Source organism: Oryctolagus cuniculus, chromosome 12 (assembly GCF_051225735.1).
Source record: "Oryctolagus cuniculus isolate XC-2025 breed Fujian yellow rabbit chromosome 12, ASM5122573v1, whole genome shotgun sequence".
In the NCBI taxonomy this organism is placed as follows: Eukaryota; Metazoa; Chordata; class Mammalia; order Lagomorpha; family Leporidae; genus Oryctolagus; species Oryctolagus cuniculus.
In genome coordinates, this window is record NC_142878.1 from 64,773,466 (window position 1) to 64,796,825 (window position 23,360).

At 57.5% G+C, this 23,360-nt stretch overlaps 1 protein-coding gene across 1 annotated transcript; it reads left to right on the forward strand.

The window, feature by feature from the left end:
• Positions 1-7,026: 7,026 nt before the first annotated feature.
• Positions 7,027-22,925, forward strand: TYRO3 (TYRO3 protein tyrosine kinase). Its single transcript, XM_051822497.3, has 19 exons — positions 7,027-7,316; positions 9,065-9,248; positions 9,432-9,532; positions 10,176-10,346; positions 11,722-11,808; positions 12,554-12,669; positions 13,989-14,166; positions 14,701-14,846; positions 15,283-15,427; positions 15,741-15,870; positions 15,954-16,054; positions 16,596-16,691; positions 17,007-17,087; positions 17,594-17,686; positions 18,111-18,232; positions 18,631-18,740; positions 18,933-19,092; positions 19,259-19,395; positions 21,492-22,925. Exons 1-19 carry the CDS (start codon positions 7,175-7,177, stop codon positions 21,874-21,876), a joined length of 2,685 nt encoding a protein of 894 aa, XP_051678457.2. The 5' UTR covers positions 7,027-7,174; the 3' UTR covers positions 21,877-22,925.
• The last annotated feature ends 435 nt before the right edge of the window (positions 22,926-23,360 follow it).

Consider the following 23,360-nt stretch of genomic DNA (forward strand, 5'->3'; position numbering starts at 1 on the left):
CTTTTTTTTTTTAATTTTTTAAACTATTAGATATAACTTCTAATGTTCTGTAGCACAATAGAATAACTGTGGTTGATAAAAATAATTGGATATTTCAAAATAGAATTTCAAATGCATCTAACACAAAGAAATGGTAAATTTCTGAGGTGATTTATCCGCCGATTACCCTGATCTGCTCTGATCATTACACATTCTATGATTTATAGAAATGTCACACTGTATTCAGTTACTAAGTGTCAATTAAAAATGTTACAATGGGCATTTGGTGTGGCTGTTGAGACCCCACTTATCCCTTACTGTAGTGCTTTGTTCTAGTCCTGGCTCTGCTTCTGATCCAGCTCCCTGCTAATGCACTTGGGAAGCAGCAGATAATGGCTCAGGTGCTTGGGTCTCTGTCACGCACGTGGTGGACTCAGATGGCATTTTTGGTTCCTGGCTTCCTGGCCAGCATGGGCTGTTGCAGCCATTTGGGGAGTGAACCAGTAGATGAATGATCTTTCTGTTTTTCTCTCTCTCTCTGTTTCTCTCTGTCACTGTGTCATTCAAATAAATAAATAAATCTTTTTTAAAAAGGATATTTCATTACATTTAGTTGTTGGATCTCCTTAGGCTCCTCCTGGCTGTGACAATTTCTTAGACCTCTTATGTTTGCTTTTTATTTTGTTTTTCTTTTAATTTCCTTTTATTTGAAAAGCAGAGACTTCATCCATCTCCTGGTTCACTTCCTGGTCACATCATCTCACTGGTTCAAAGTTCAAAGCCAGGAGCCAGGAATGCAGTCTAGGTCTCCACATGGGTGGTAGAGACCCAAATACCTGAGCCATCACTGGCTGCCTCACAGGGTGTGCATTAGCAGGAAGCTGGAACTGGGAATGGAGCTGAGACTAGAAGCCGGGCCCTGTCACATGAGATGCAGGTGTCCTTAGCAGTGGCTTAACTGCTGTGCTGAACGCCTGCTCCACCTTTTATGTTTGTGATGACTGTGACATTTTGGAGTAGCACTGGCAGAGTATTTTGTAAAATGTTCCTCAGTTGGGGTTGGCACTGTGGCATAGCAGGTAAAGCCACCACCTGCAGTGCCAGCATCCCAAAGAGGCGCTGGTTCAAGTCCCAACTGCTCCACTTTTGATCCAACTCTCTGCTACAGCCTGGGAAAGCAGTACAAGATGGCCCAGGTCCTTGGGCCCCTGCACCTGTGTGGGAGATCTGGAAGAAGCTCCTGGCTCCTGGCTTCAGATCAGTGCAGCGCCAGCCATTGCAGCCAGTTGGGGAGTGAACCAGTGTGTGGAAGACCTTTCTCTCTCTCTCTCTGCCTCTCCTTCTCTCTGTGTGTAACTCTTTCAGATAAATAAATAAATCTTTTTAAAAAAGTTCTTCAATTGGCATTTGATATTTCTCTTATAATTAGACTAGAATTTTAGTTTTTTAAAAATATTTAATTTGGGGGCCAGCTTCTGGAGTAGCTGGAAAAGCCTCTGCCTGCGACGCCGGCATCTCATGTGAGCACAGCTTTGTGTCCTGGCTGCTCCACTTCTGATCCACTTCCCTACTAATGGCCTGAGAAAATCAGTGGAAGATGGCCCAAGTGTCTCCCTGCCATCTGCATGGGAGACCGGATAAAGGTCCTGGCTCCTGACTTCTGCCTGTCTTCAGTACTTGGCTCCAGCTCCAGACTCCAGCTTTCCTGTTAACGCAGACCCTGGAGGCAGTGGTGATGGCTTTAGTAACTGGGTTCCTTCCATCTTCACTGGGGCCCCCACACTGAGTTCCCAGCCTCCGGCTTCAGCCCTGCTCGGTCCTAGCTGTGGCAGGCATTTGGGGAATGAACCAGCAGATGGGAGCATGCTCTCTTTCTCTCTCTCTCTGCCTCTCAAATAAATACATAAATGTTGGCCGGTGCTGCGGCTCAATAGGCTAATCCTCCGCCTTGTGGCACTGGAACACCGGGTTCTAGTCCCGGTCGGGGCGCCAGATTCTGTCCCGGTTGCCCCTCTTCCAGGCCAGCTCTCTGCTATGGCCCGGGAGTGCAGTGGAGGATAGCCCAGGTACTTGGGCCCTGCACCTGCATGGGAGACCAGGAGAAGCACCTGGCTCTTGGCTTCGGATCAGCGTGATGCGCCAGCTGCAGCATGCCGGCCGCGGCGGCCATTGGAGGGTGAACCAACGGCAAAAAAGGAAGACCTTTCTCTCTGTCTCTCTCTCACTGTCCACTCTGCCTGTCAAATGTAAAAATAAAAAATAAAAAATAAATGTTTTTTAAAGTATAAAACCCAACACTACTTAATTCTATTGCTCGAAAGTTCCCATCTTTCCTGTAACTCTTTGATAGACGTCAGCATTGTATGTTTCGAGCACCTCCTTACTTTCTGGCTCTACAAGACACTTCAAGCTCATCTTGTACATTTCCTGTTCCAGTCCTAGAATCAGCCATTTCCCTAAGCACGCTCGGGTCCTTTTATTGAAGAATGATGTTAGAAACCAAAACCTGGAGCTGGCATTGTGCCACAGCAGGTAAATCCACTGCCTGTGATGCCAACACCCCATATAAGCACAAATTTGAGTCCTGGATGCTCCACTTCCGTCTGATCCAGCTCCCTCTAATGGCCTGGGAAAAGCAGTGGAAGATGACCCAAGCATTTGGGTCCCAACACCCACATGGGAGATCTGGATGAAGCTCCTGGCCCAGCCCTGGCCATTGTGGCCATTTGGGGAATGAACCAGTGAATGGAAGATCTCTCTCTGTGTGTCTCTCTGACTTTCAAATACATAAATGAATCTTAAAAAAAAAAAGGGGGGGAGGGGGTTGGTGCTATGGCATAGCAGGTAAAGCTGTCACCTGCAGTGCTGGCATCCCATATGGGCACCAATTGGAGTCCCAGCTGCTCCACTTCCGATCCAGCTCTCTGCTATTTCGTGGGAAAGCAATAGAGGATGGCCCAAATGAACCCATGTGGGAAATCTTGAAGAAGCTCCAGGCTCCTAGCTTTGGATCTGCCCATTTCCAGCTGTTGTGGCTATTTGGGGAGTGAACCAGTGGATGGAAGACCTCTCTCTCTGTGTTGTGGCAGTGTGAGTTAAGCCATCACTTGGGACATCTGGATATCCACAGCCTGTATCAGAGTGTTTGGGATCAAGTCCTGCCTTAGTTTTTTTTTTTTTTTTTTTTTTTTGCCAGGCAGAGTTAGACAGTGAGAGAGAGAGATAGAGACAGAGAGAGAGTTATAGACAGTGAGAGACAGAGAGAAAAGTCTTCCTTCCATTGGTTCACCCCCCAAATGGCCGCCATGGCTGGCGAGCTGCGCCGATCAGAAGCCAGGAGCCAGGTGCTTCTCCTGGTCTCCCATGCGGGTGCAGGGCCCAAGCACTTGGGCCATCCTCCACTGCCTTCCTGGGCCACAGCAGAGAGCTGGCCTGGAAGAGGAGCTACCAGGACAGAATCCAGCGCCCCAACTGGGACTAGAACCCGGGGTGCTGGCCCCGCAGGTGGAGGATTACCCTAGTGAGCCGTGGCACCAGCCATCTTAGTTTCTGATCCAGCATCTGGCTAAGGGCCTGAGAGGCAGCAGACAATGGCACAAGTACTTGGGTTCTTGCCACCCACGAGGGACACCTGAATGGAGTTCCTGGCTACTGGCTTTCTCTGGCCCAGCTCTAGTTGTTGCAACCATCTAGGGAGTGAAACAACAGATGGCTGATAGACCATCTCTCTCTCATTCTGCCTTTCAAATAAATACATCTTAGAAAAAAAAGTTTCAATGACAAGAGCACAATGGGCCGCACAGTGGCTAAGACAGACATGGAAGCAGTGTGATGGGTATGTTGGGATTCATTATACTCCTCTCTGTGTGTGTGTGTGGGTGAAACAGTCCATAGAGAGGGCGAAATAGAGAGATGCAGTCAGCCAGATGCAAGGTGTTAACACACACTCAGCCTCACTCACGAAGCTCTTCCTGTCGGCGTGATCCTCGGGTGAGGCGTTGAAGAAGACAGCTTCTCGTCCACGTGCAAGGGCCACCAGCCCTTTCAGAAATCCAGCCTGATGCTCTCTTCTCATTTCCCGACTCTGAAATCATCCCCATGGAAGTAAGTCAAGAGGATTTCACCCTCTGTTTCATGGTCAGCGGGGCAGGAAGTGGCCTTGTTTCTGGCTCAGGGATTTCAGGCTGAGGTTGTCTGATGCAGACAGCAATCATCTCCAGTACCCCACCCCTGCGGCCCCAGGTTCACACCTATAAACACCCTTCCTACAAGCTCCAAAGGTAGAGATTTTCTGCCTTCTCCAAGGTGATAAGGAATAGTTACCACCCTGCTCCAGCCTTTGAGTGGAACTTGCCAACTCTCCCCTCTTAGCCAGGTTGCTGGTCACAGGGTCAGTGAGTCATTACTCCACCTTAGTTCTGTCTTGCTTCCTCCTATGAGGGCTGGGGACACCTTAACTCTGAAAAAGCTGTAGTAGCTGCTTCCTGAGACTGCTGGACTTGGCCTTAGGATCTACTGTGGGATTCTTGACCTCCTGGGGCAGCTCTGGGTAGGTCAAAAAAGCAGAGAATGGGGAGACTTACCTCACCAGAGTAGGGAGCACCACAGTTCAGCCTAGCCCTGCCCATAATAAGGGACTGCCCGGGGTCCTTCCTCTCACTCAGCACTCATGCCACCTTGTACCCTCTCACTCCCATGGGACAGATCATGGCTGGCTCTGCTTCTGTTCTGAGGACAGGAACTCCTGGAACAGCTGCTCCTGCATTAGGTCAAATACATTTCCTGTTGATTGGATTAGTTTCCTTCCAAGCAATGCATTTATGGAAGGAAGGGAGCTTTTGCAGGCATGCATTTGCACAGGCAGCCAACCTCCTCCAGTCGTACACACACACACACACACACACACACGCATGAACATTTTCTCCTCATCCACCCACAAAGTGTCAGTCACATTTAGAATTTGCACAAATGCACACCCTCCCCCATACCTCACAATGCACACCCTCTCACCCACCTACTCACGTGTTCCACAAAATCACACCTGCTCACATATCCTTGGAAGCACATTGCTATACTGTACCCCCAAGAGAGAGCAAGATGGGGGAGACAGGCAAGGAGAGTAGGTTGTGAGAGCTCAGGAAGCCAAAACTCTGCAGAAAAGTCAGAAGACCAGGACCTCACAGTCCCTACTCCCCCACCCTGCAAGTCAAAATGCTAAGAGTTGTGAAGGAGCAGGGACTCAGGGCTCCCTGCCTTGCATGGAAAGTGCACTACCCTGGGCCGATAGTGACAGGTCACGGGCCTGTAACTGAGCTGGGAAGTTTCTCAAGGCTGTATGGAAAGAATGCCACTGCCTCTGTGACATCTCCAAGCCCCTGTGGTTGATGGCAAAGGATCGCCCTTGGGCTGGGATTCCCTGGCAGCTCAGGAAGTGACAGGGAGGGAATGGATTGAGAAATGGAAGTTAAAGACTAGCCTTGGGCTCTGGGTCCAACATCCTGTCGGAGGAGTCTTTCTAATGTCAGCTAGAATCAGGAGGAGGAGGCCCCCAGCCACTGGAAACCTGGAAGTCCCCTCCTGTGAAGCAAGATGGGAGAGCAGTGACAAGTGCTGGGGAGCCGGCTAGCAGCAGCCCCAGTCATTCTGGCCTCAGCCCCAGACTGTTGTCTGTCTGCCCTGATCCAAGTCGGCCCCAACTCGGAAGCTTTGAATTCTGGAAAGGAGTAACTCTTTCTCCTTTAGGAAAAGATCCTGGAGCCGACCGACAGTGCCCAAGAAAATTGGCGCAGAGCTCAGGGCAGGACATCAGGACCCTGCCATCCAACTCTGATAGGGCGCCCTGAGTCTTTCCCTGTGCTGCCGCCGGGGGGCGCCCCCAGCTGGGGCTGAAGCCGCCGCCAGCAAGGCTGTTATCATTAGCGTAATTAATAAACAAGCACTGCTGGGGCCAAGCGGAGGAGGAGGCGGGCCCCTGCTGCCCAGAAGAGTCCCTGGAAAGATCCAGGGCGGTTGTGGGGAGGTTGAATGGCAGCCCCCCCGCCCCAGGGCCTCTGGGAAGGGTTGTCTGCGTTGGTCTCCCTGCGGAGGCGGGGTGGTACAGGCAGTGGCAAGGACACGGGGAGGGGAACACTTGGTGGGCTTGGTTGGGAACCAGCTCTGCATCTGCTTGACAGGATGTCTGTGGGCAAGGCCACCCCCGCGACTGCTGGTTTTCAGGCAGGCTGTGAGGCAGTTATTCATTCACTTAACTGACATCTGCCTATTTATATAAGGATTGCCTACTGTGTGCAGGGTGGCATAGAAATAATGGCTAATGCATAACTGGGCAGGGTGGGGACATGGCCATCTTTCACACCAGATTGGGGGGGGGGCAGGGAAGCACTAGGCAGAAGGGACAGCTCCAAAGGCGGGCTGTTTGGCCGTGTACCCTAGCGCGGGGACCAGTGAGTCTCAAGGTAGCACCTGAGACTCCAAGACCCCAGACCCAAGTTGGAAAACACGCCGCTAAGGTGGGGAGGCGAAAGTGGTCATTTTCGGGTAGGAGGATACTTGGGAATCAGAGGCGGGACATGGAGCAGGAACGTGAAGACGTGAGGTGAAAGAGAGAGGAGAGAGGCGCGAAAGGCACGCAAGGGGGAGCCGGTTCTGCGGGGGCAGCCTGCGTCCCAGCGACGTTGGGGCCCGGGGCTAGGAGCGTCCCGTCCAGAGGGGGAGTGCTGGATTCTGCCACCAAGAGTCTACACAGAAGTTGGGCTGCGTAGGGGCTCCGGCGGAGTTTCTGAGGCTCCGGAGTATTTGGGGAGGGGGGCGTGGCCGGGGGCCCTCCAGGGGCCGGAGTCCGATCCCGGCGGCCGGGGCGGGGGGTCAGCGACCGAGCGCGGCCCCAGGGCTCCGCGGGGGGGCGGTACGAGTTCGGGCTGCGGGCAGGCCGGGAGGAGGCGGCGGCTCCGCGAAGAACATGAATCAGCGGCGGCGGCGGCTGAGGAAGGAGCGCGGTGGCCCAGGAACGGCCCCGGGGACCCCCCGCGGCTGACGGTGGCGGCCGCGGCGCGGGTCTCGGAGGCACGGGTCCCGGCGCCGCCCCCCGGGCGGGCTCCAGCCCCTCCCCCGGCCCTCCCTCTCCTCCTCCCCCTCTGTCCTCCCTTCTTCTTCCTCGCTCGCGGGCCGGGCCCGGCATGGTGCGCCGTCGCCGCCGATGGCGCTGAGGCGGAGCATGGGGCGGCCGGGGCTCCCGCCGCTGCCGCCGCCGCCGCCGCCGCCGCCGCCACCGCCGCCGGTACTGCTGCTGCTGCTGGCGGGGCTGGTCTCTTTGCTGCTCCCGGAGTCCGCGGCCGTAGGTAGGGGCTGGCCCGGGAGGCGGCGGGAAGTGGGGGCTGCGGAGGGGCGCGGCCGGCGCTCGGAGCCCAGGGGCGGCAGCCGAGCGAGACCCGGGCCTGGGCGGGCCGGAGGTTTGGGTTGGGGGGTCGGAGGCTGGAAGGCCGAGGTGGGGGCGGCGGAGGGCGCGCTGCGGAGTGTTGGCCGCGGGGTCTGCGGTCGGGCCCCCCACCCCCAACTTTCTCGCGACTGGAGGCAGGGTGAAGGGAGGCGAGTGGGGTGTGGGCTGTGCGGTCAGCGGGGGGCGGTGGGGACTGGATTTTCCCGCCGTGATGTTCTTGGCTGTTTGCTCTCGTCTGCCCACCTCGCACGCAGTGGTCCCACTCGGAAAGCAGAGGCTGGGGCCGAGAACCCAAGGGGCACCCCATACCATTTAGAAACAGGGGCTGCGAGGATGCCCTGTCACAAAAACATCTGGGCACACTCAAGTTCCTGGGTCCGCAAAGCTTCCTGGAACCGGGTATGTTGGAGGGCAGGGGCTGAGGCTAGGCTGCTGGTCTCTGCCGGGGTAGCTTGATGTCCCATGGAGCCGCTGGGGCAAGAGTGCTCCATGCAGCTCCTGGCTCTCCCAAGCGCACACTGCACACCTCCGGGACTGCTAGAGGACGAGGGGGTGTGAGGCTGCCCTGCCTGTCCTGCGTCTGAGCCCGACACCAAGAAGGAGGTGGAGAAGAGGCAGAGGCCAGGGCAGCAGGCACTGGGCTGGCACCTCCTGAGACAGCAGTCTCTCAAGGAAGGGAAGGGAAAGACGGTGACAAGGCTTTAGCAGCTAAGAGGTGTGCATCTGATGCTCAGAGAGCCCAGGCATTTACCTAGAGTCACACAGCCAAGGACAGGAGGAAGCAAGACTGGATTTCAGCCATGTGGAGACTTCCCTGCACCTCTGCCAGGGAGCCAGGAGGTGTGTGCGTGTGGTGTGTGCGTGTGCATGCATGTGTGCACAGAGGAGAGGGGCAGCGTTCCAGAGGGTGGCCCTTGTTGATGTGACAATGGCTCTGCAGTCTTGGGCTAGCTGCTCAGGGCCCCACCCCTCTCTTCTGCCTCCCACCCTCCTAGCCTCCGCCCCTGCACACATTCAGGTATTAATAGAGCCGGTGGCTGCCAGGAAGGCTGCCATGTGTTTGATCTGACGTGGTTTTGTAGCCATATGTTCCCTACTTTGGGAGAGCACCCCCTTCCCTTCCGCAGCCTCCTTTCTTTGGCAGAAAGGGTGGAGGGGGTGCTGGTGCCGTCGCAGGGGCTACGCTGACTCCTTGGGTGGAGAGCGGGCAGCCTGTTGCACCGGCTGGGTGCAGTAGCCAATTCTAGGGCAGTGCGTGCCCCAGGGGCTGAGGACTTTCCCCTGTTTCAGCCCTCTCCCCCCTTTTTTTTGGGCTTTCCCCTTGGTGGTTGGGCCTGGATTTGCATTGCCCAGCAGGGAGGCTTGGAGAAAAGGGCCTCAGAGGTGGTGTTGGAGGGACTTGGTAGAACAGAAGTGAGGCCTGAGCTGTCTGTCCTGTGTCTCCCCGCCCAGCCCAGGTCCTGGCCACCTTCCCTCCCACGCTGGCCTGCCCCTGCTGCCTCCTTGGCTCTGGTGGAGAATCAGCCCTCCCAGAAGCTGTGTTCTGGGAGGGAATAGGAGAGATTTCCAAGGACAGGGTCTCTCTCTCTGACACCGACTCGCTCTCGGTCTGACCCAGTTGGTGACACTGTCTCCCCCTGCCTCCCCCAGACCTGAAGCTCTGGGGAGCCCCGGTGAAGATGACCGTGTCTCAGGGGCTGCCTGTGAGGCTCAACTGCACCGTGGAGGGGCTGGACAGCCCTGACATCCACTGGATGAAGGACGGGGCTGTCATCGAGACCCTGGACGAGGTGTTCATCCAGCTGGACGATCGGCACTGGGTCAGCTTCCTCAGGTGCAGGACCAGGGGGCACGGTGCGGGGGCCGGCCGGGGCCAGGCTGTGCCGAGGGCCGGGGCTCTGCAGGGTTTTTGTGTTGGACAGCCTGTGGAACCCTTCTGAAGTGGGGGCAGGCTGAGTGCTCCATGTCCTGTTGCCCCTGGACCGTGGGAGGCGAGCCTAGTGTCCTGTTTCCGCAGCCTGAAGTCAGTGGAGCGCTCGGATGCGGGCCACTACTGGTGCCAAGCGTATGATGGGGGAGAAACGGAGATGTCCCAGCAGGTGTGGCTCACGGTCGAAGGTGAGGAGGCAGGCCACATGGATGCGCTGGCCTGGAGCAGGTGCTGCCTGATGCCGGCCGGCCGTATCAGTGGAGGAGAACTCCATGCAAGCCAGCTTACCCCACTGCCCTGTGGGGACCAGCTTACACCAGGCTCTGGGCCCACCCCAGACTTCCGATCTGAGAACCAAGGAGATAACCAGGACCCGCAGCCCAGGGAGAAAGGGGCTGGGGGATGCAGCCTGTTTCAGTTGTCAGAGCAACATGCCTCTAGCACCCATCTGGGGCTGGACTCTGTTCCGCCAAGTGGCCCGGCCAGCAGGGCGAGGGGTGGGGGAGGGGAGGAAAGCTCCGCAGCTGTGGGAGCTCAGAGCTGTTCAGCCCAGGAAAACAAAGTGACTAAGAAAGTAACAAAGGGCCGGGACCCAGAGCCTGCAGAACCCTGCTAAAGCGCCCACCCACTCCCCTCCTCCAGCCCCCACCCCCTTACTCTTTGAAGAGCTGTCAGAGTAGGAATGGGAAGGGAGTGGAGGCTGAGGAAGAAAAGCGCTGGCAACCCCCTCCCCCAAGCTAGATGGATGCCTGTGGTGCCATCACCCCCGTCTGCACGGAGGACTTCAGGTGGGCAGCTGGATGCCCACCACCCATTGCCCTCTCTCTCCAGGTGTGCCGTTTTTCACGGTGGAGCCCAAAGATCTGGCAGTGCCGCCCAATGCCTCTTTCCAACTGTTCTGTGAGGCCGTGGGTCCCCCCGAACCCGTCACCATTTTCTGGTGGAGAGAACACACGAAAGTTGGGGGCCCTGTTCCCTCTCCCTCCATTTTAAATGTGACAGGTGAGCAGCCTCAGGAGAAGGCTTTGAGCAGGGTCCCGGAGTGTGGTGAGACTGGCATGGGTCGAATCGCCTTTAAATCGCGGAGTTGGCTGTGGTGAGGTGCCAGAGCAAACCTCGGTGCCTGGGTGCGTGATCTGCACGTTACTGAGCTGGTTAGCCAGGTGTGCTGGGCTGCCTGGGTGGGCTGATTAGTGTCCTGATGAGTGTGTGTGTGTGTGTGTGTGTGCGCGCGCGCGCGCGCACGCTCTGAGAGGGGAGAGGGGGAGTGCTGGGGCCGCCTTTCCTCTGTTCCCAGCAGTCTGGGCCCTGTGCAGCTGGCCCTGGGAGATGAATCGTGTGAGGCCAGGGGCACCCATCCCCCAGCCCCTCCCAAGGGAAGGAGCCAGAAACCAGCCCACGCAGAGCTGGGGAGGAGTGTCTGGCAGGCACTGAGATTCTCAGGCTGCAGAGTGGGGAACGGGAGGGAGGGGGAGGCCAGCAGAAAGATACAGTGACCTCCCCCTTCATGGCCCTTTCCAGAAATCTCCAGACATCTTCCCAAACAACAGTACCTGTCTATCCCTCGGCACAGTTAAACCCCAAGCAGCCACACCTGCACACCCACTGGGCCCCCAGACGCTCAGGCTCACGTGCTGGTGTGCTGGTGAGCCTCGCTTACCTCCCTGCGAAGTTTGTTTACCGTTTTCTGGGCGAGAAAGATGGGAGTGCAAACCTGGCGCTGGAGGAGGGTGAGGGGGAAGAGGCTGTGCTCTGTGGAGTCCTCCAGCAATTAGAATCTGGAGAAGAGGTGGGTGGGTGGGGCGGAGGGAGGGTCCTGTGCAGGAGCTGGGGTTCACTTCTCTCCAGATGTGCAGCCAGCCCGTTAATAAGCACTCACCAAACTCCCACTCCACACGCCACACTGTGCTAGGCACCGCAGGGGAGGAAAGAACAGAAAGAGAAGCTGCCTTTCCCACCCCGGAAAGAGCTGAGTATGTAACAGGACAGGAAGACACACGCCTAAGGAGTACAGAACCGAGCAGACCCGCCAGTGGCAGGGCACAGAGCAAACTGAGCAGGAGAGGAGGGAGCTGGCCCTGCCGGCGGGAGACCGGGTGGAGGTGGGAGAGGTGTGGCATTGCTCACGTGCCTGCTGCCTGCCTTGTGCTTCACTCACGTGCCTGTTCCCACAGCTCTCCCATTTAAGAGATGGGAATATAGCGTCCTAGCCAGGCTCCTTAGATTCCAGAGCCCCTCTTCATCTCCCCATACTGCACCCCCAGCCCCTTCCTTCCTTTGGTTAAAGGAACTTCCAAGGGTCCCCCCTTCCCAGCTGCACAGTGAGTGGGAGTTGCTGAGAGGGCTTAGGCGGCTCACTGAGATTTTCTGGCCCCAGGGGTGACCCAGAGCACGGAGTTTTCCTGCGAAGCCCGCAACATAAAGGGCCTGGCCTTTTCTCGCCCTGCCACTATTTTCATTCAAGGTAGGAGGACGAGTGGGAGGAGGGGGGTGGGGCCAGGGGCATTTTCCATGTGGAATGATTTGGTGGCCCTGCCCCCCTCGGTCCTGCTGGGCTGTCAGGATGAGGGGTTAATTGGCTCAGCTCCCGTTCCTAGTGGGAGCACCTGAGACCCTGCCGTGGCTGAGATGAGAATAGAATCCTGACGTCACAGCAGATTTCCCATCACGAAGCACAGTCCTTGGGAGGGAGGGAGGCAGACAGGCAGAAGGAGATGGTCAAGGCTTATGCCCAACCTTGTTTCTTCACTCCCTGTAGAGGGAACGGAGTGGGGGTGCGGGGGTAGGGGGAAAGCAGCTTTGTAGAAGATAGAGGAGCCCCAAAGGGCGGGTGCACAGAGGGAGAGGGGGAGAGAGGAAGCAGCGAGCCATTGCAGCAGGAGCTTGGCTGTGGCTGCAAGGGCAGCTGCCTATTTTGTTTGTGTCTCCCAAGGCCCCAGGTGCCACCCCCGGACACTCTTAGCTTATTCCTTGGTCATACCGGGCCCCTGATTCAGGGAGAGGTGACCCCTCTTCACAGCCTGGGCACTCTCAGTGCTGAGCAGCTGTTCCCTGCTGGTTGCTTGGCTTGTGTGGAACTGTGGTCCTGGGCATGCTAAGTAGCCATCTTTAGGTTGATAGTGTCCCAGGCCCCAGGGGGTGGGGAGCGAGTCAGGGCTTGGCTCCCGCGTCTCTTGTTCCCGCCACTGACTCTGAGTTCCCACTCACAGCACTGCCTGCAGCTCCTTTCAACGTCACAGTGACAAAGCTCTCCAGCAGCAATGCCAGCGTGGCCTGGATGCCGGGGGCTGATGGCCGAGCCCTCATCCAGTCCTGTACAGTCCAGGTAGGCGGAGACGGGCCCCAAGGGCTCTCCCTGCCTGACCAGCACTTGGTTGACAGTGATGTCACGTTTACTAGGTCTGCCTGTGAGGCCTGGGCTGGAGCTCTATTCAGGTGCTGCACGTTAGCGGGAAGAACCCAGGCCACTGTCTCTTTGTCATAAGGTGCTCTGGCAGGTTGGCTCAAACCCTTGCGTTCTTCAGGCTACAGAGCAGATCACTGGAGCAGATTGGGGGTCCCTGGAAGAGGCTTTCTTGTGTGGGTGAAATCTCGAACCTGATACTCGCATTCTCATAACCCCCAACCCAAGCCAAAGGGAACAGGAGGCCCAGAAGGGTCCTCAGCCCTGGAGGGTGGAAAAGCTGGGAAAGGTGACCCTAAGAACAGGAGGTAGTGCAGCCTTGCTCATTTTCACCTGTGTATTCAAAGGCATTTAGTGAACACCTCTCAAAACTATTCTAGGCAGTTTCCCTGGGTCCCTGCTCTGAGCTACCCTTTTAGAAGACCCCACCCCCCTCCTTTGGCCACACCTCTTGATCCTAGGCAAAGAGGCTTCAGGACCAGGGGACAAGCTGTGCAGGTGGGGAGGACTCTCACTACCACTCCGGCATCCAGCTGTACCTGACCTCTTGCCCAGCTGCACTAAGTCGGCTTCCAAGGCCTGTAGAGGCTGTTCCCCTGGCCCATCCTCCCAAGGATGTGTACTTCTGAGGGGCAGCCTTTTGCTGGGGGCATGGGCACCAGGCTTGGGCTTGCAGGCAGCATTGCCCACACCTGTGTACATGAGGCCTCCAGAGTTGTAGGCCCTTGGGTGGGGTTGGCTCTTGCAGTGCCACCACATTCACACGTGGAACTCCAAGGATTTGGAGAATTATAAATGCAAACCTGACCTTCTGTGTATCTGACAAGGTATCAAGATAGAAACTAGTGCATAGTTGGATTAGCTGATTTCAATATTTAGCCATGCAGTAGTATGTAGGGTCTTTCCTCTGGGCCCCAAATTGTATAATGAGAGACTGGTTCATGGTGGCTTGAGCAGTCCAGGAATGTGAGTCTGTGTGTCAACAATGACTGGAATCCAGTGCTTTTGTAGTTATGCACCGAGTGCAGTGGGGCTGGGGAGTTCTCCAGAGTAGACCAGGAAAGCACGTGCAAAGGCCTGGAGGTGTGGGAATGTGCTGTGGGGCAGAGGCTGGCGGGGGTGGGGTGGGGGGCCAGGCACACATTCAGGCTCCCAAGCCCCTGCCTAGCCTTCTTTCATCTCATCTCACAGTCCTAGGACCCTCCTTCCCCTACAGTGTTCCTTTTCCGCCTTTTCTGTAGGTGACACAGGCCCCAGGGAACTGGGAGGTCCTGGCTGTCGTGGTGCCCGTGCCACCCTTTACCTGCCTGCTCCGGGACCTGGCGCCTGCCACTAACTACAGCCTCAGGGTGCGCTGTGCCAACGCCTTGGGACCCTCTCCCTATGCCGACTGGGTGCCCTTTCAGACAAGAGGGCTAGGTAAGGGACTCAGAGCAGAGGAGCTGGGTGGGGGGGTGGGGGTGGAGCTGGAGTTCTGCCCAGAGTGCATTTCGAGCAGCTACCTGAGGGAGGGAGGGAGGTTCAGGCATCACAACATTGACCGAGCTGCCTGTTGCATACCATCCCACACTGCTTCCTGACGCTGGAGAAGTGAACCAGAGAAGATGGGATAATGTGGTGATGAAGGAAGCCCCTCCCAAAGAGAGCTGATTGAGGTCTAGGGGATAAGTAAGAATGCACGGAGATGTGTGGGGGACAGCACTGCAGGGAGAGGCACAGTGGGTGCAAAGGCACAGGGGCCAGAGCTTACTTGGGGTTCTGGCAGTTGCAGGGAGGCTGGCACTGCTTTGAAAGGGGTGTGGCCAGGGATGAGGCAGAGGCAGTAACCATGGTGATGAGCAGCTGGGGTGTGAACGCACTCCCTCCCCCCCATGCTTGGTTCTTAGGGGTAGATGGAGAGTGACAGTGACGGGAAGGGGAGGGCTCTCGGCAACTTTCTCTCTTTGGGAACAGCCCCATCCAGCGCCCCCCAGAACCTCCATGCCATTCGCACGGACTCGGGCCTCATCCTGGAGTGGGAAGAAGTGATTCTCAAGGGGCCTTCCGAAGCCCCCCTGGGACCCTATAAACTGTTCTGGGTCCAAGACAATGGGACCCAGGTAAGGGATCAGAACCCTCCACTTTCTCTCTTCTGGGGCTCCAGCCCGCGGGGCTCTGAGGCCTTTCAGAGCGCCTGTGGGCTGGGTCTCTCGCTGCCCCTCCCCTGCAAGTTCCCTCCCCCATTGGATTACCTTGGGGATCGCCTTTCCTGTGGCGGCTGTCTTTGTATGGGAAGCAGGAAGTACATTCCTGCACTAGCGGGGGAGGGCACAGATAAGGCTCTATCCCCAGGCCAGTCCCGCCCCCCCCGCCCCCGCCCCCGCCCCCCACCTGTGGCTAGTGTTCTGGAGAAGCCTCTGCAGCCGGATCTGGAAGTGAGGACTCCGCAAGCTTGTGTTCCTAAAAGCTGCCGAACCCACAGTGCCCCTAGACTCCCATGTTTCTGGCTGGACTTTTCTGGGCTCAGTGTGGGGTGGGGGCTTTTCCTGGCTGCAGGAGGAGCTGATGGTGGAGGGGACCAGGGTCAATTTGACCGGCTGGGATCCCCAGAAGGACCTGATCGCTCGCGTGTGCGCATCCAACGCAATAGGCTACGGGCCCTGGAGTCGGTCACTGGTGGTCTCCTCCCGCGACCATGCAGGTGAGGCAGGAGATCGGGGCTCTCAAGGGCAGCCTAGCACCCTCCTTCCTCATAGGCCCACAGACTCCAGAATTAAGCAGTTGAGGCGGGGGGTCGGTATTTAAACTGTGTCTCAGAGCCAGCACAGAGATCCTCGGCCACACTGTCAAGTGCAGATGGTAAGGGCCCGTCACGACCCGGCGGGGACTATGGGTCTTCCTTGGGAACTTCTGACAAGGGAACCCCTTGACCAGGCCAGATGTCCGTACTGGGAACGATCTGAAGGGATCCTTTGGCATCGGCATGGCTCATGCTCCTGTCCCTCCCTCCCTAGGCCGCCAGGGCCCTCCCCACAGCCGCACATCCTGGGTGCCTGTAGTCTTGGGTGTGCTCACGGCTCTGGTGACGGCTGCTGCCCTGGCTCTCATCCTGCTTCGGAAGAGGCGGAAGGAGACACGGTTCGGGTAAGGGGGTGGAGACACGGAGGGAGAGGCAGGTGGGAGCCCAAGACCTTGCAGCTAACCCTGTGTGCTGGCTTTCCTTTCAGGCAAGCCTTTGACAGCGTCGTAGCTGGAGGGGAGCCCGCCATTCACTTCCGGGCAGCCCGGTCCTTCAATCGAGAAAGGCCAGAGCGCATTGAGGCCACACGTGAGTGGTGGGCATCATGGGAAAGGGAAACGTGCCATCTTGTGTCCCCATTGTCATTCCTTTTACCTGTTCGTTAATTTGATGAGAATGTATGAACCTAGAGAAGTCCCAGGCACATAGCAGTGACCCAGCCCTGAGCAGCTGAGTGCATCTCTGTTCTCGGAGGGTTACTCCTGGGGTGGGCACTGTGATGTAGCAGGTTCAGCTGCCACGTGGGACAACCACATCCCATATTTGAGTGCTGGTTCAAGTCCTGGCAGCTCTACCTCTGATCCAGCTTCCGGGGAAGGCAGCAGATGGCTCAGGTGCTTGGGACCTGCTGCCCATGTGGGAGACCAGGATGGAGTTTCAGGCTTTTGCTCACTTCTGTCTGTTGTGGGTATTTGGGGAGTAAACCAGTGGATGGAAGATCTCTCCTTCTATTGCTCTGTCTTTCAAGTAGATGAAAATAGTCAATGAGTGTTAAAGAAAAGGGGGAGGGGGCAGGCTAGGGTTTGGATCAGAACTACAGGCCCCGTTTCCTCTCCACCCCTCAACGCAGTGGACAGCTTGGGCATTAGCGATGAACTGAAGGACAGACTGGAGGACGTGCTCATCCCTGAGCAGCAGTTCACCCTGGGCCGCATGCTGGGCAAAGGTGTGTGGGAGCCAGGGGCTCGCCGTGGCTGAGGGGGCTCGCTGTGGCCGAGGGGAGCGGCTCCTGGCACTTTGACAGCGTGGGTTTGGGTCAGCTTCTGTAAGCCACATATGTGTGTAGATTCCTGAGTCTGGGATGTTTTAGGAGGGGGGCACTGGGGACAGGGAGGGCTGAGGAGCCACTCCCAGCATGCTCTGCTTTGGCGAGGGGCAAGGGAGTTTCTTTCAGTGGCCCATGGAAGGTCACCTGGGAAGGAAGTTGCGGGGGTGGACTGCCAGAAGCCAGGGAGACCCCCTCATGTGGACCCTTTCCTAGGAGAGTTTGGTTCTGTGCGGGAGGCCCAGCTGAAGCAGGAAGACGGCTCCTTCGTGAAAGTGGCTGTGAAGATGCTGAAAGGTGAGCACACCGCAGCCATCGTGGTGTGAAGGCATCCCTCGGAGGGTGGAGGGTGGAGGGTGGAGGGTGGAGGGTGTGGCGTGAAGGCATCCCTCGGGAGGATGGAAGGTGACTGACTGAGCGGGCTCTGCTCTGCCTCCAGCATTTCAAAGAAGAGCTTGTCAGCACTCACTGGGGTGCTGTGTGTGCCATGTGAATAATTCATGGGCAGCAGCCCCACACACTCCCGTGCCCCAGCCCTTGCTCCCTGCCGTCAGCAGTGACCATCCGCTGAGCTTGGCTTTGGGGTGCTTATGGCCGCGGTTGCTTGAGGTGCTGTCCAAACCAAAGGGAAGGCGTCATTGACAGGTGGAGAAATTGTTGGCTGGCGCCATTCCTGCTCTTGGCTGGACTGCTTCCCAGGAGCTCTAGGAAGCCCCGGACATCTAAAGCGCAGGACTTAGGAGTCTTGGGCAGAGGTGGGGGCACATCTCACTTCTCTCCTCCCTTGCACCCTCTTCTCCTAGCTGACATCATTGCCTCAAGTGACATTGAAGAATTCCTCAAAGAAGCAGCTTGCATGAAGGAGTTTGACCATCCACACGTGGCCAAGCTTGTTGGTGAGCCCCTTTTTGGGGAAGGCAGACAGGGAACAGAGCCCAGTGTAGGCTCCGCCGAGGTGAGGGAGCAGCTGCGGGAGAGAAGCTTGGGCTTCCCTGGTGAGTCAGCGGATGGCAAAACAGCTAGCAGGGTCCTGGCTGAAATCTGGCCATGCTCCAGCTGTGGAGTTGGGTTTGCAGACCCTGTCCCAAAGGGCTGCACAAGAAGATTGCTTCTGTGGACAGAGGAGGGGAAGGAGGGCACAGAGAAGGTGCTCCAGGGGAGGCGGGGCAGCCAGAGCCGTCCTGCGTAGTCCCACAGTGGTAGGCCAATGCGGAACCAGTGGGGAAACAGGTGGCGGAGCCTGGGCCAGAGGTGACGCAGCAGGTGGGGTCTTGGGTGGGGACTTTGTGTGCCCAGGTTCTAACTCTCCCTTGTCCCCAGGGGTGAGCCTCCGGAGCAGGGCTAAAGGCCGCCTCCCCATCCCCATGGTCATCCTGCCCTTCATGAAGCACGGGGACCTGCACGCCTTCCTGCTCGCCTCCCGGGTTGGGGAGAACCCCTTTGTGAGTGCCTGGGGTGCAGGAGCAAGGCCGGAGAGGGACAGAGCCTGGAGAGACAGGCCTGAGGCCGGTGGAGCGGTTGGGAGTAGGAGGGTTCTGGGTTTGACCCCTTTTAAGCCGGCAGGCTTCCTTTTCCCTCACAAAGCCCAGCTGGGAATCAGAGGCGAGGCCAGGGCCACTTCTGGGAGAAGGAATTTATGGAACCCCAGGCTCAGAGAGTCTTGGCCCCACAGCCTCACTCTGAGCTGCCACAGCTCCTTGCCTCGGGCGAGGCTTGTCTTCCTTTCCCTGCCTTCATTGATTCTGAGGATGGTGTTCTGGCCTTCTGGCCAGGTACCCCATTCATCCTGCTCCAGCCGGGTGGGTAGGCCCAGCCTGAGTTTGCCCTGTCTGCCCACCAGAACCTGCCCCTCCAGACCCTGATCCGGTTCATGGTGGACATTGCCTGTGGCATGGAATACCTGAGCTCCCGGAACTTCATCCACCGAGACCTGGCCGCTCGGAATTGCATGTAGGAATTCTGGTGGGCTCAGGGTGGGAGCCAGCGGCTAGTGCCAGGAGGAGCGGGCTCACTGGCAGTCAGCTCCTTCCTCGGATGATATCTGCTGTGCATGGGGCCAGCCTGGGAGCAAAGATACACCAGCTGCAGGGAGGCTGTGGGCCTGAGCGGGGAGGCCGACCCCATCTTCCAAACCCCTTGCAGGCTGGCCGAGGACATGACCGTGTGCGTGGCTGACTTTGGACTCTCCCGGAAGATCTATAGCGGGGACTACTATCGTCAGGGCTGCGCCTCCAAGTTGCCTGTCAAGTGGCTGGCCCTGGAGAGCCTGGCTGACAACCTGTATACTGTGTATAGCGACGTGGTGAGCAGAGTGGCTGGTTGCTGATGCACGTGACGGGGGTGGTTCCCCAAGGGCCTAGCCAGGTCTGTTCTCTGTGCTCTGAATGTCCAGTTATGAGGACCCTGAATGTCTTTGCTGTCTGGCCATGGCTTTGACATCCTCCTTCCCCACCTCCACGTTGTTGCAGTGGGCCTTTGGAGTGACCATGTGGGAGATCATGACTCGTGGGCAGACGCCTTATGCTGGCATCGAAAACGCTGAGATCTACAACTACCTCATCGGCGGGAACCGCCTGAAGCAGCCTCCGGAGTGCATGGAGGATGTGTGAGTGCTGGGAAGGGGCTCTGGGGTCCTGGCTGGGCCAGGGGGAGCCTCTGCACCATCTCAAATGGACCTCGTTTGGGCAGGAATGTCCTTGGCGTTGGAAGGAGCCAGACCTCCACCCCGTCCGCCCCGTCCGCCCCGTCCTGCGGCTGTCCCCTTGTTTCCTCTGTTGTCCCTTTGCCTTCTCATTTCTTGCTCCAGCCTTTTTCTGGAGAGAACTGGGAACCCCAAGGGCAAGAGACACAGGGGCTGAGCCCATAGCCCTATCGCCGCATCCCGACCTCCTTCCTCCTCAAGACCCTGGCTACTCTAAGAGAACCGAGGTCGAGTTTCCCTCCCTGCATGGAGGGCCACAGGCAGCTCTACCACTCTCCTGCTTGCCAAGCGCCAGGTGGAGGAGGGCGTGGGAGGCTGGGGTTGGGTTCCTTTCTTGGTTTCCGCCTCCTCTTGAGGGAGCGGGGGAGCAACAATGAAGCATGGAAGCCCTGGGAGGAGGGGCACTGCCTCCTTTTTTTTTTTTCCCTGTAAGCCTAAAGCCTGCCCTTGGGGGTGGAGCAGGGTGTGGCTCCTTGTAGAAAAATGTCACCAGACCCCAGTGAAGCCATGGTAACCTGAGTTGGGTGCTTGGGGTACCCTTTCATGCCATCTTCCTCTAACTCTATGAGGAAAAGACTTAGTGTGGATGAGGGGATGGGATTAAAGAGGCTAAGTGAGCTGCCCAGTCACATGCTGTTGAGTGGATGAGCTGGGATTTGAACCCAGAGCCCTGTGATTTTAGAGTATGCGCTCTTATTAACCTTGACGCCAACTGAGCTAGCCTGTTTAGTGGCGCTTCTTCTCCACTCTGTCCCAGCCAGGCTCTCGTGGCCCCCAGAGGACCTTTTGCTAGCCCCACAGAGGGAGCCCACAGGGGCCCCAGAAAGAGCCTGCTCTGTTGCTGTGGGGTCTGAGCTGCAGAGGGCCACAGACAAGCAGGAGAACGCTGGGGTTCCCCTCCAGCACAGTGGATTTGAAGTGTCCTAAGCCTGGGCTGTGGGTGACTCACCTGCCTCCAAGAGGGAACTTCCTGGGAGGTGAACCAGTGCCCCCCCCGCCCGCCATTGCTCAGCAGGCATGAGGGGCTGGTGGGACAGGAAGCTCAACCTGCGTGGTGGCGGCTGCAGCTTCGGAGGCTCCAACAGGCGGTGGGGGACAGGCCTCGGCTCAGCCTCCTCCCAGCCTGGGCCTGGTGTTGTCAATGGAGGGCGGGCTGGCCTCCTACCAGGCTGCCTGGTGGACAGGCGCCAGTTGGCTCCTAGCACAGCCCTGGGAATGTGTCCTGGCCTGGCATGTCCCCGTGGCCCCCAGCCATTCCCACGGCCTACTTGGGGTCTGGCATGATTGCTCCCATCACTGGGGCCCTGTCAGGAGGGCTGCTGTGTGAGGCAGAGCGTGGGGCTCTTGTCATGGGCTGGACTCGTCTCAGCCCCTTCCTATTGGGTTTTGGTTTGCTTTTTCTTGCTCTGCCTGAGTCATTCCTTGGGAACAGTGATAGGCTTCAGGGAATCTGTAAGGCTCCTGAAATAGTATGTAAAAAAAGGCGTTTTTGCCAGGGAAAGAGAGCTGGAAGCTTTTCTCAGATTCTCGAAGGTGTCCAAGAACAGTGAGGACTGCAGACGGCCTGAGCGGGTGCCGCCTTGTGCGGATCTGAGCCTTAGAGTCGGGGCTCCAGCCCAACCTGTAAGAGTGACCGTGGCACCGTGGCTTGGGCTGGGTTCTACAAGACAGGAACACCCCAAGGACCCTCCCCCGTCAAGACAGCACAGGAGGGACCTCGGAGCCAGCTCACCTGGCTTCAAGTCGTGGCTCTGTAGCTTCCTACCTGTGTGACCTCCATCCAGGAGCTGAGCCTCTGTGCTTCAGCTTCCAGCTTTGTAAAATAGGGACTGGTGATTTCATAGGGTGGGTGCGAATGCTGCAGAGTGCCTAATGCATCGTAAGCCCCTTGCACAAGTACGGTAGATGCCATTTTCAAAAACCCCTGTGCCATGGGGTTAAGGGGCCCCAGCTTTTGAGGGAAGGGCCGCCACCTCCCCTCACATGTCTCTGTCCCCCAGGTATGAGCTCATGTACCAGTGCTGGAGCGCCGACCCCAAGCAGCGCCCAAGCTTCACATGCCTGCGAATGGAACTGGAGACCATCCTGGGCCACCTCTCCGTGCTGTCCACCAGCCAGGACCCCTTGTATATCAACATTGGGAGAACCCAGGAGCCTGCCGAGGGGTGCAGCGGGGAGCTGCCTGGCGGGGATGAGCCCAGTGGTGGGGCTGGGGATGGCAGTGGCATAAGGGCAGCAGAGGGCACCCCCAGTGACTATCGGTACATCCTCAGCCCCGGAGGGCTCGCCGAGCCATCTGGGCAGGCGGAGCAGCAGCCGGAGAGCCCCGTCAATGAGGCCCAGAGGCTTCTGCAGCAAGGGCTGCTGCCCCACAGTAGCTGTTAGCCCACAGGCAGAGGGCTCCTGGGGCCATCTGGCTGGCGCTGCCAGCTGCTGTGCTGGCCGGCTAAGCCCTGTCTGACCCCAGCCCAGGCAGCAAGGTGTGGGGGCTCCTGTGGAAGTCCTCCGAGCTGGGCTGGAAGCCTGGACTGACCAAATTGCCCAATCCCAGTTCTTCCTGCAGCCACTCGGGGCTGGCCTGGCATCGGTTCAGGCTTTGGCTTCATGGAGGTGGGCCAGGCCTGGTGGTCTGAACCCAGGCAGCTGGCAGGAGGGGCGGTGGTGGTGATGTTTCCATGGTTACCATGGGTGTGGATGGCCATGAGGGAGGGTCTGTGCAGCCTTTCCAGGCCCTGCCCTCCCAGCTGAGCTGTCCCTGCTGCTGTAGTGCATGCACTGAGCCGCCTGCAGCCGGGGGGCCCAGCTGTGCCCACACTCCAGCTTTCAATGCCAGGCTCACCCCTCGGACTCAGAAAGAGGTGCCCTGTATTGTTCCCTTTTAGGGGAGAGTTGGAAAGGGGCTACGACAGCCGTGTCCCAAGTCCTGCAGTAGGCAGTGGGATGCTCCGAAGGCCGCGTCCTCATGGAGTTTCTGATTCCCCACCCTGCCTAGGCCACAGGCCGTGGAGGGAGGGTCTTCTGAAGACAGTGCCCCGAGCCCAGCAAGGGAAGCGCTGCCATGGGGCTTGCCCGGCCATGATGGAGGCCAGAGAGGCGTCTGGGCACTCCTCCGTGCCCTGCCCCAGTCTGAGCATGCTACCCATCCCCACACGTCTCAAGACTAACAAAGGCAGCTGTGTGTGAGCCCAGCCCTTCCGTGCAGTGACCCTCAGCCCCAGCTTCCCAAACAACGGGAGACCCTCTTTTGTCCCTGTCTCTGGAGAGGAAATAGGCCTGTAGCTGGTGTGGGTGAGGGGGAGAGACTGGAGTCTGGCTCCAGGCCAGGCTGGGGGAGTCTGCTGGAGTGCATGGGGCGGGTCCTTGCTGTTAGGGGCATTTCCAAGCTGTTAGTTGCTGTTTAAAAACAGAAATAAAATTGAAGACTAAAGAACCAAGGCTTTGTCTCTTAAAATGTTTACTTTTTTTTTCCAGATCACAAAAATGAAGCATCTCTGCGTAGGGAAAAGTCTGGAAAGACATATGCCAAAATGTTAACAGCTGTTACCTTTATAGGATGTGATTAAGGAGACTTTCTTCCTCTGTGTTTTCCAAGTCTTCTGCATTGAGCGCAGAATGCTTTTGTAATTACATAAGATCCCAGTGAATCTTAATATATTAAAGATAATTCGCAGTCATTGTAGCCAATTAGGAAAATGCAAAAAAAATCCTAGAGAAATGCCAGTTACCTATATTCCTACCACCCAGAGATAACCATCATTTATCTTTTGAAACTGCAAATATTTTCAGGAAGTTCTTCATCTTGGAACAAAGAGGCAGTCATTGCTGTCTCCCTCCCTCCCTGAATCAGCCTACCACTGGGTATAGAGTCT

What these genes read in the sequence shown, in the direction of transcription:
- TYRO3 (XM_051822497.3), top strand. Translation starts at nt 7,175, where the DNA reads ATGGCGCTGAGGCGGAGCATGGGGCGGCCGGGGCTCCCGCCGCTGCCG. An exon ending in CTTTCAGACAAGAGGGCTAG is followed by an intron (nt 14,167 to 14,700) that starts GTAAGGGACTCA and finishes CTTTGGGAACAG; the next exon opens with CCCCATCCAGCGCCCCCCAG. An exon ending in GGCTGTGAAGATGCTGAAAG is followed by an intron (nt 17,088 to 17,593) that starts GTGAGCACACCG and finishes CTCTTCTCCTAG; the next exon opens with CTGACATCATTGCCTCAAGT.